We start from the raw sequence: 11,405 nt of genomic DNA, 5'->3' as shown, positions 1-11,405 counted from the left end.
CACATGCTGTCACGTCGTCATAACTTCCTGCACGTCCTGAAACCGTCAGAAGACGCCAACGTCCCGTCAGCCGTTTGGATTGCCCTTATCCTTTCACCAACTCTTCGAATTTCAGAAAGATTCAAAAAGATTCAAAAATAAGAGGGAATATACCCCCTTACCTTGGAAATCAAGAAACCATAAAACAAGTGCGGGTACAGTGTCAAGGCGAAACCCTTCACATACTTAGCACTTGCAGGGAATTTTAGCCAAGAAGATACCTTGGAAAACAAGGAACCGTAAGACAAGTGCGGGTACAGTGTCAAGGTGAAACCCTTCACATACTCAACACCTGCAGGGAATTGAACCCAGGATGGATCTTATGGATCATGCTTGCGGAAAGGGAAATAACACCACCGCATGGCGGGAACGTTGAGAACTAGATTGTTTGAAGCTCCAAGGTGGAATTGGCTGTTTAACATAACTGATCACTATGTCTAAAACAAACAATACCCCGTGAAGAGTCTATACAAGTGAAACTCAACGCTCTCGACTTGCGAAGAGGTTACACACCTACCCACATCATATCCAAAGATCAGGCAGAAAAAATCGGGAAATTTCTGCAAGTGACATTAGGAAAACCGCGGGAAGAATCCCCACGGAGAACCTTAAAAAACGAAAACCCCTTTTTAAAACCCCTTGCTTAAAGTCCAAAAGTTCCTCTCACTTATTAACAATTCATGAGAAGAACAATGGACTGGGGGGACTTGAAGAGGTAGGTCCCCGCAAAAACCAGTTGGACCCGCAAGACACACCTTGAAGAGGTACGTCTGCGCAAAGACCAACTTGATCCGCAGGACCCACCATGCTCAGAGATGAAGACCTTACATGCAGTAAGCCAGCTGTTCCCGCAGGAAAGCCTCCCTTGGTACAGTACCCTGCCTGTTCCCGCAGCTGTGGGTACAAGCCAAGAAGGAAGGCTACCCGCACTAACAGTAAGGCTACACGCATAAGGCACTAACTCTTATACTTCAGCAATGTCACCTGAAGGAATGAGTAGGGCGGGAATATTTCTGCCCAAAAGAGCCAGTCCGTACGCTTCTAGAAGATCTTTTGTACTATACCTACCAAGGTATGGACAAATAGACAAGAAATGACAAAAGCAGCCCATGAACCAATCACAGGGTGACAGCTCACCGACAATAGTACGAGGAGGAGCACGCTCCAGTACAAAATGTCACTATCAGCCGCTGCCTACCCACCAACTCCCATCGTGGCACGAACGTAGCCCGTGGTTGGTGGAAAAGGAATATTATATACAGCTGGCCGTACCTGCTTGGAAACCTACCTTCGGCTATAAATACTCCAATACCTTGGAACGGTATCATCATCTTATCTTCTCTCTAGCTATTTCTTTCAATATACACTTATATTCAGAGCAATCTAGTCTGATTCTCACGCCGGAAGGTGGTCACAAGGAGGAACCCACCCCCCCTTCTCAGTGACGAGCTCACGGTGTCTGTTTTGCAGGTCGAGAAGAATAACCATCTTTGCCAGACCTAACCCTCGTGGGAAACATCTACTTAACCCTAAGATTGTCCTTAATCTGCCAGGGTCATTTAGTGTTCCTTCAGTAGTGATACAGTCAAATCAAACAGATGGTAATATGTGGATGTTTAAACTTAAAATAGTTAAATATATAAATTACTTCATGGATAATGATTCATACATCCATACTAGAAAATTTTATATATTTATGCCTCTGTTAATAAAGTTCTATGTAAAACATATGGATATTCATAATATTAATATGACAACAGTTTTTTTTATAAATGCTATTACACAATAGGAGCTCGCGACTTGCTTCTGTTAGTCACTTTACAATAACAATAGGAGTTCGAGCCCGTCAGCCAATAACAATAGGGAGTTCGAGCCCATCAGCCCCCCGCGTAACAATAGGAGTTCGAGCCCGTCAGCCCCCAATAACAATAGGAGTTCGAGCCCGTCAGCCCCCTCGCGTAACAATAGGAGTTCGAGCCCGTTGCAGGGGGAGGGGGGTGCTAAAACTAGTTTTTATACAATTATAAATCTCATTGTAAACAAATTTGCAAATACATATAGTTTACATCACACACATTCATATTATAATATCTTATACAATCATATATATATATATATATATATATATATATATATATATAGGGGAGAGTTATCCTAAAAATTATTAGTTTCCTAGGAAGACTATGAATAAATCAAAGTCATTGGATCATGTTAATCAATGGTTGAGATTTAAAATTACCAATAACTGACATAGTTTTCTAGAATTACTCTTTTATCATTATAACCAACATAGTTTCCTTGAATTGTTCTTTCACCATCATTTGTAATGCCAAATGTCAAAATTTTGTTGGTTCTACAATTCCTAGAAAACTCCTTATTATTATTTGAACCCTTATATATATATATATATACACACACACACACTATATATATATAATGCATGAGTGAGGGACCTCTTATATTTTAAGAGGTATCAAACTTGTTGCTTCAAGTACAAACCATAATGCATATAATTAAGATATTTTAGGGGCAATTTTGTCTTTTGACAATTTTATCTTTTAGCAAAAATAATGTACGGTTGATTTTAATTTATTTAATAATAATTACAAATTTGGTCCTTTCACTTTAATTACATTTTGTTAATTTATAGATTAGTTACATATATACCCCTTATTTTAAACCAACTACCATAATGACGTTTAAACGTTTATAACCTTTTCACACGTTAATATTATTTAAAAAACATTATACCATAAAACGAGTATTTTGTTCTCTTTATTTTGAGTATGGTATTGCTATATTTTTTTTCATTATAAAAACTTAATGTGTTACGTGATTACCATTAAGAACCGGTAAAACGGGTCGGGCGTGTTCGTCGTCCGGGTCATGGGTCTAAAAGGTTAAGGTCGGAATGGGTCTATACACAAAAGGTTAATTTGGTTTGGCTCGGGACGGGTTCGGGTCGAAAGGGGGTTAAATCAGTACGGATTTCGGGTTATAACATTGTCAAGCGGAACGGGTGGCTGGTCAAGACTCATTCAATGTAGAGTTACGTGTGCACCGACACCTGATTGCGCGCGTACAGTCGTTTGACGTGCTTATTGACACCGTACACCAGTTGAGCTTCCAATGCCGCATTACAAGCATATTATAGTCGGGTTACGCGTATACTGTTGTGAAGTCACGCACTTACTGAAACGGTAACACAGTTATGCGTTCGATACCATGTTTGCATACTTACCCCGCTGCATCGTGCGGGCACCATGCTAGTATATATATATATATATATATATATATATATATATGAAGGTTATCCTAAAAATAAGTAGTTTCCTAGAAAGACTAGAAATAAATCATAGCCATTGGATCATATCAATCAATGATTGATATTTAAAATTACCAAAAACCGTCATAGTTTCCTACAATTACTCTTTCACCATTATAACCGACATAATTTTCTATAATTATTCTTTCACCATAGGTTTTAATGGCAAATGTCAAAATTCTATTGGTTGTTACAATTTTTAGGAAACTACTTCTTTTTATTTGAACCATTTTCTAAATTTAAGATTTATTGAAGGGGAAGTGAAAGATCATTTGTACCTAATCTTTTACGTTTTTAAATTCATTTTCAAACTTTTTATTTAAAAAAAATTCTCGATAACTAGATCAAATTTTATCTCCAACTTGTTTTATTCCGAGATTTTTATTTACTATACTTAATTAATAAACTTTTTTTCACAAGTGCGTAAAGCTACCCGTAGTGAAAGCGATAAGGGGCTACAAAATTGGTGAACACCACCTCTCAGACGATATTGGGGAGACTAGTTTTTGTCGCCGGATGTGTCTGTTGGTTTAATTATTATTATTATTATATGTGTGTAGTATATATGTTTGGTTACAACAACCATTATACCCATAAAACTAAAAACTCTTTTACAAACTGACCCACATGACATAAATATAGCCACTCAACCATAAAGGTAAAGCGCATGGAAACTACACTTGTGTTGATGGTTTGACCATTGGATTGACACCAGAAAGCAAGCAATCCTATTGGTTTGTCACATAACAAACACATCATCCGATTTCAACGTTTTTGTTATTGTTTTGTAGAGATGACGAAATCTGGAAGCATTCAAGCAGAACAACTAAAGCAAGACGGGAATCTTTATTTCAAGAAGAACAGATTGAAGGCTGCAATTGATGCTTACACCGAGGTAGGTATTCTTTTTATTTCTATGATGCATTTCTTTGTTTTTATTACGAAACTTGTAATCCGTGTCTTCCAGTTACATTCAGTTTAACTTAATTGTTGTTCATCGATGCTGCAGGCGATCACCTTGTGCAATGATGTATCAGTTTATTATACCAACCGGGCTGTATGCTTTCGCAAACTCAGGTTCTCTGTTTTCTATACTAAAACCTTGTTTTTTTGTAACTCAAATTACCGATATCCCACCTCGATAACCTATATCTCAAATATCGACTTTTTGCTGCATTAAATGCATACGTCAAGTTTTGAAACTCTTTTTGGGAAATTACATGAAATTTAAAAAATTTAGGTTATTTGTGAATTTTGATTTTGGGCTGCTGGGAGAATAATATATTTTTGCGTTTTAATATTTGAAATCGGATAATTCTGAAATTGGTATGCTGCTAAATTTTGGTAATGGCATTTTTGTTTTAGTGAGTGGACAAGAGTTGAGCAGGACAGTAGGAAGGCTGTTGAACTTGATCAAGCATCTGTCAAGGTTTGTGGGTCGTTGATTAAACTTATAACCATTTCACTTTAAATATCTATTAGAATCTATGTTTCAATTTATATTATGTTTTGAGCTGCATTTTCATTGATTTCTATGTGCTCCCTTTTCGCTACTTTTAGTGAACGCCAGTCGAATGCCAATAGGTTTCCAGTTTGCGGATACATTTTCTTTGTTTACTTTATCATCGTTAAAGTGCTAATGACAACAACGTTTTTACTTGTTGGTGTCATGGATGGCAAACAATTCACAAAAGGAAATATGAGTGAATGTAAGATTTGTGATAGATATTGGAAATTTAAAGTACTGAAACTAAGATAAGTAGCCACATCTGAGATAGGCTGGATCTCCGATTACAAGGAGTAAAACCCTAATTTGATAACATTAAAATCGACACCGTGAAATAAACGAAGGTCATTTTTTTAACGTGATACTACCTCCGGTTACTAAACTGTCTTCTACAAAGTAGTATCAATTTGATTTAGGCAGGAATTAAGAGCAGAAAATAAAAAACATTTGGCTGTAGGAATATTTCAGGTTTGACCCGAACAAGGTTCTTATCAATTTAGAATACAGATTAATGTGCATGTGCCAAGGGAGGTGAATTATGAAGTACTTCAATTCAGTATGACACACCATTCACCTCGATGATAAGATTAATAGTTGATTAGGGCTGCCTTTTAGTTTTTTCTGAAGTCCTAATAAAACAATTACAAGCTGTTATGACTGAAACCCGTTCTAAGAATCTACTTTAGTCTAGAAACTTAGTGGCTTACCCGGCTGGTTTTAAGCAGTTTTAAGTGCCTTTTCTTTTAAAGGTTTAGCAGTAAAGTACTTCTTTAGTTTGCAACATACTTTTCTAGACGTGATTTGCATTTGATTTGTTTAAAATCTGAACCTCCGTTGCCAAATTTCTTTGTAGCACTAAGATCTTTCTTTGAAAATCATAACCAATTTTTATCTTTAGCCTTTGAATTGTTCATTTTTTTTACCTTATACTATATTTTTCTTATTATAGAGTTATAGAGTGAACACTAGCTCTTTCTTCCTAGATGAATTATATGGTTAAAAAATAGTGTTTACTTAATATGATTACCTTTATTTATATATTTATTTTCTATATGTGGTTATGAAACTGCAGGGTCACTTTATGCTAGGGCTTGCATTATTACAGAGGGAAAACATTGATCAGGGAATAAAAGAATTGGATAGGGTATGAATTTTACTTGTGATATGTATTATAATATATTTTTATTAAGTTAATTTAAAAGCAATAGCTGCTACCTTATATGTTCTTTTATATGACTAAATTTTGCATTATTTGCAGGCTTTGGATCTTGGCAGAGGGGCAAACCCTCAGAGTTATATGGTGGAGGAAATTTGGCAAGAGCTAGCAAAAGCACAATATTCTGAATGGGAGCGTAATTCCACCAAGCGATCATGGGATTTGCAAAACCTCAAGTAGGTACTTTTATGTTTGTTAGGCCCCAGTTGTGTAGGTTTGCGAATAACGGGTCAAAGCATGTTCGGTCTGAAGCATTGCGTCTTTTATGTTTGAGGTGACTTGCATATTCTGTGTTTTAACTGGTCACACTTTTGTCTGTTCAATCTAGTTAAGTGTAATTCTCTTGAGGATATATTTGCACTCTTTTAACTTTTAGGGACTATTTGTGTATTTGTAGACTAGGTCACATCTTTTGGTTAAATACACAAATAGTTCTTAAACGGTTAAAAGTTCAAAACTACTATTGTGTGCATTGCAAATTACTGGATTTAACAGAAAAATATAACGTTCTTTAAAGGACATGATCTGCAAGTCATCCCTAAGAATTTAATTTGTAATTTACCCTTCCTTTTTTTTTACTAATTATCATTACAAAACTGGACTATTACTATAATAATCCAAATCTTTAGTATGTTACTATTAGTGACTAGATGTGTATCAAGTCAAAAGGGTATATTTGTCTTGGTCAAATTTTGTTTTATAAACACAGCTTTAATTATTATTATTGTCATTTGATATTGTAAATATTGCATAATAATATAATTTATGATATGAGGTTCTACTCATTAGAGTTAGACTTTTTACTAGACCTGTAAACTAACAAACAAACGATCGAAACCAAACAACTAAGCAAATGGATTTTCTTGTTTGTGTTCGCTCATTAAGAAATTGAACATGTTAATGTTCATTTGTTAATAGCATAAACATGAATATCAATCCGTTAGGCCTAAACTAAAAAAAACGCGCCTAGGTTGTAATGGGTGATATATTTTAATTTCATAAGACTGGAGTACAGCATGTCTAAAACATTTGCGAATATAAACGAATAATCTTAAACAAACATAAATAACGAACTTACAGACATATATGAACGTTAACGACATTTGCGAACATAAACAAATGAGGGACATGTGCGTTTTTTCAATTAAATGAACAAAGACATGTTCATGTTCGTTCGTTAGTTAAATAAATGAACTTGCGCCTAACGATTCACTTAACGTTCAGTTTGATTCGTTTATAGGCCTACTTTGTATGGCTTTTGACCAGTCAACCTTTTTGCTAATATGTTTTATTTTACATATATTGGCCAAAATTGGGACCTATATATTTATGTCACATTTTGAGATTATTTTTACTTATTTTTTTTATTGGCATGTCTGTTTGTGGCTCAGAGAATGCTGTGCAACATCTCTTATAGAAAAACATTTCCGTGATGTTGCTGACGTGGAAGGTTTTACTGATGAAGTTACCGATTCTACTTCAGAACAGTTAGAAGCTTTGGATTCAGTTTTCAGCAAAGCTGCTGAATTTGACACACCAGCTGAGGTAATGATATATTATTTTGGGAGTTTTTATTATTGAAAAATAAAAGTGTTTTTTAATCGTTAAATTTTTAAATTTGTGTAATTTCAGATACCAGACTACTTATGCTGCAGAATCACTCTTGATATATTCCGTGATCCTGTAATTGCCTCGAGTGGTTTCACGTATGAGAAGGCGGTTATTCTTGAACATCTTGAGCAGGTTTTTATCGTTATTTGCTTTGAACAATATTGACCTGTTTACTTGTGAGTAAGTTGGTTTCAGTTTGTTTCTCTTAGACGGGTAAAATTAATAAACATGTCAATGAGTCTTAACATATACAAAATAGGGTGTGCGTTGATCGGTTTTGGGGTTTTACAGAACCATAAACTGAAAATATGGTTTTTGAATTTTGAAATCTGTTTGGTTTTGGTTTTTTCAAAATGGGCTTGGTTTTGGTTCTGCCATTTGGGCTTGAAATTTTTCGGCCGGAGAAAGAAACCTGAAATAAAGAATTTGAGTTATTATTTTTTGTTTTAATGATTAGTTGGTTGTACACATTTGGGTTTATAGTTTTTGAATCTACACAAATTTAATAACAAATATTGGGTTTTCTGATTTTTGTCGGTATGTTTTGGTTCTGTTTTTTCGTACATGCAAAACCGAAAGCGAACTAAATTTTAGGTTTTTGTAAAAACACAAAACCAAACCATCAGTTTTCTTGTCACAGATATTAAAAGCCCTCGCCTCTTGTCTGCGCTTCTAGTTCCCAGGCCCTCGCTTCTTGAAGGTGACAAAACACACCTCTACTGGCATTGATGACGGATCAATAACAATAGTCGTTTGAACGTTTACTATTTATTACCTTTTGGTTTTTATGTTTTGAACATTTTGGTACTTTCTTTGAACAATTTATTATTCAAGTTTTGGAATTACATTTTAATCTCGACTCTTTTAGAGCTTTTGGTACTAATAGCCTTTGTTTATTATATATAAAGAATAGTATTACTTTTCTAATACACAATATATATATATTATTTTATTTAAGTGCACTTTTTTTTGTCTTAGGCTCTCACTTATTTTGCGCCTCGCGCCTAGGCCCCAGGCGAGGCCTATGCACCATAAATGCGCCTAGCGCTTTTGATAACTATGGTTACAGAATGGTTTTTGGGTTTACTGAACAATGTTAAGTTTTAGTTTTGTCATTTGGGCTGATAATAACCCAAATTTAAGATTTTGGGTCTACCTTTCTTTTAAATTAATGGTTAATTGGTTATTACACGTTTGGGTACAAAACTTTTTGCCTATACCAAATTTAATAACGGAAGTCAGTTTTTTTAACAAAACTGAAACCAAACCAGAAGTTTGTTATGCCGGTTATTTTGGTACGGATCGAATGTCCTGTTTTGGTACATGCAAAGCCGACCTGTAAATTTTCTAAACTGAAAAAACATACAACCAAACGGTCAGTTTTGGGTTGGGTTTGGTTATTTCAGTTGTGGATTGGATTTATGGTTTCACGCACACTTCTGTGTTGGGTCATTGAGGGTGTATGTATTACTGTAATAATAATGTTTTTCCAATAATAATAATAATAATACCAGTATTTATTTACAAAAGAATTAGAAATAAACCAAAATTGACTATTTTATCAAAATTTTTTATTTTAGAAGTTCAGTTGTTATACTTTGTGTTCATTAAAACTGTAATGACAGGTGGGTAACTTTGATCCAATCACTCGAAAACCTCTTTGCGCGTCTCAGTTGGTCCCAAACTTAGCAATAAAAGAAGCAGTGCAAGAATATTTGAAAACACATGGGTGGGCCTACAAGATGGACTAGAAGATGTTGCGGTAATTTTTCTATATAGCTATTAAGTGTTGATATGGTGTTTGTTAGACGGTTTTTTACAATGCTAAAATTGCGAAACATTTGGTTGCATCAATGTACAGAAGTAGTGAAACCCTTTATAATCTATTAGTCTTATGCTTTCATCGGCTTTTTATGTTGCATTATTGAATGTGAATGTTACGATTTGGGGTTAAATATGCATTGTTTAGGGCTTTATAATGATTTTGTTTGCAATAATAGTTGGTTCTGAATTAGAAATGGGTTGCTAAATGTTTTGTGTTTTGTGAAGTGGCTTGGGTTTTGGTACGTGATAATTATGGCTTGTTTCAATCCGGAAATGCTGCCCTTGTGTATCTCTAATCGATTTAGAGGTGGCCTTTTTTATTGAAATTATTAAGGGGCTATCAAACAGCCCCTTAATCTTTTACTATTTTTTACTATTTTACTATTGACATGTTAATTTTGTTAATTGAAGAAATTTAAAATTTCAAATTGTGAGGTTTGAATTGGTTGATTATTATTTGGAGATAATTGTTGAGTTGTTTCTCTTTTCCTTAAATTATAATGGAAGCAAGGTTCACACAATTTTTTTTTAATTCAATGGAGACGGTATGTTTATTCTATATCTATATACAGTAATGTTAATTGTTTTTGTGAATTTATTTTATACTATAAAATAAAAATCATTCGTGGCACATGTGGTCTATTTCCTTTTTACGATTTCTTTTTTCACCTGTTCCCTCTTATTAAATACGTCTCCATTTTCTAATTATTTATGGTTAAGAAACTCACAAATAATTCTTATAAAACTGTTATAAACTAGATATACAATACCCTACATAACTGTATTTGACGGTTACTTTATGTTTTACATGTATATATATACGTTTATGTATAATGTGAATACTTGATGATCAATAATATTCTACACATATTCTCTCTGGATTCTCTGGGTTCATTTTCCGTTATCAGCACCTTGCTCTACCAAATTGTTCATATGTAAATCTCTTCCAGGAAATACATATGGATGAACACCACCGCCTGTTGTTGTTAATACTAAATTATCGGATTTGCCCCTTCAAGATTTGGTCCACAAAACCTTTGTCCACTCATGGATTGGCAATTGCATCCAACAAAACTACAGAACCCAAATGATTTCTTGGGTTTACAAATGCCTCTCGCATCACGAACCTATTCATTAATTTACAACCAGAATCGAGAAGGGTGTCACGCATAGTCGGTCACCATATCAGTTTATCTCCCTCAAATCTGCCAGTTATCATTTTGATGTCTCAAACCGTTTCAAATAATGGGAGAAGAATGCGGTAGTTATCACATAATTATTTCAAACCTAAGAGATTATCGTTTCGAAAATCATCCGTTGATCCTATTCACAAAACTCGTAACACTCGTGGCGGCAAACGAGATTTAAATAATCAGAGCAAACGATCATCGAATACCGTCTACGATCGTTCGAAATCCACAGATAAGTTTACAACTCGGTTATTTTTATTTTCTGTATTTAACAAATCATCTTTCCGGTGAAACTAAAATCAACCACGAAACTGCCATCTACAAATTAGATAACCGCCGCCCCAAGAAGAAAATGTTTTCGGGTAGTTTAATTTTGACCAAATCTCTTATTGTTTAAGATTAATTTAATCAATATCTTTAAATGTAAATAAGAAGATTTCATCGGAAGTTGACTTGGCAAATTTGATTGTTTTTAAATTAAATTAAAATTTTTATCTGCTCCACGTGAAATATTTAAAACGAACTAAAAAGAAAAATGCATCTTACTTGATATGACAGTTGTGTTACTCCTAGATACTTGTTATTTACATGTGTATGCACTTGTAAGATATGATAGTAGTACTAGACTAAGAGTATCACCATATTTACCTAGAAGTTAGTGGTAAATGCCCCATTATATGGAGCATTATAGTT

General features: G+C 34.4%; 1 protein-coding gene across 1 annotated transcript; it reads left to right on the top strand.

Annotated features, from left to right (window-relative positions):
- The first annotated feature begins 4,157 nt into the window (after positions 1-4,157).
- Positions 4,158-9,566, top strand: LOC143593036 (E3 ubiquitin-protein ligase CHIP-like). Its single transcript, XM_077072785.1, has 8 exons — positions 4,158-4,259; positions 4,374-4,441; positions 4,730-4,793; positions 5,944-6,015; positions 6,130-6,263; positions 7,479-7,632; positions 7,720-7,830; positions 9,324-9,566. Exons 1-8 carry the CDS (start codon positions 4,158-4,160, stop codon positions 9,447-9,449), a joined length of 831 nt encoding a protein of 276 aa, XP_076928900.1. The 3' UTR covers positions 9,450-9,566.
- Positions 9,567-11,405: the final 1,839 nt, after the last annotated feature.

Source organism: Bidens hawaiensis, unplaced genomic scaffold (genome assembly GCF_021521415.1).
Source record: "Bidens hawaiensis isolate Kalapana, Puna unplaced genomic scaffold, B.hawaiensis_p1.1 tig00041623_1, whole genome shotgun sequence".
Lineage (NCBI taxonomy): Eukaryota > Viridiplantae > Streptophyta > Magnoliopsida > Asterales > Asteraceae > Bidens > Bidens hawaiensis.
This window is presented reverse-complemented; position numbering and strand designations above follow the sequence as displayed.

Excerpts from the sequence above, each read along its gene's own strand:
- LOC143593036 (XM_077072785.1), top strand. The coding sequence starts at position 4,158 with ATGACGAAATCTGGAAGCATTCAAGCAGAACAACTAAAGCAAGACGGG. Across the intron at positions 7,633-7,719 it reads AATTTGACACACCAGCTGAG|ATACCAGACTACTTATGCTG; the intron begins GTAATGATATAT and ends GTGTAATTTCAG. Across the intron at positions 7,831-9,323 it reads TTCTTGAACATCTTGAGCAG|GTGGGTAACTTTGATCCAAT; the intron begins GTTTTTATCGTT and ends CTGTAATGACAG.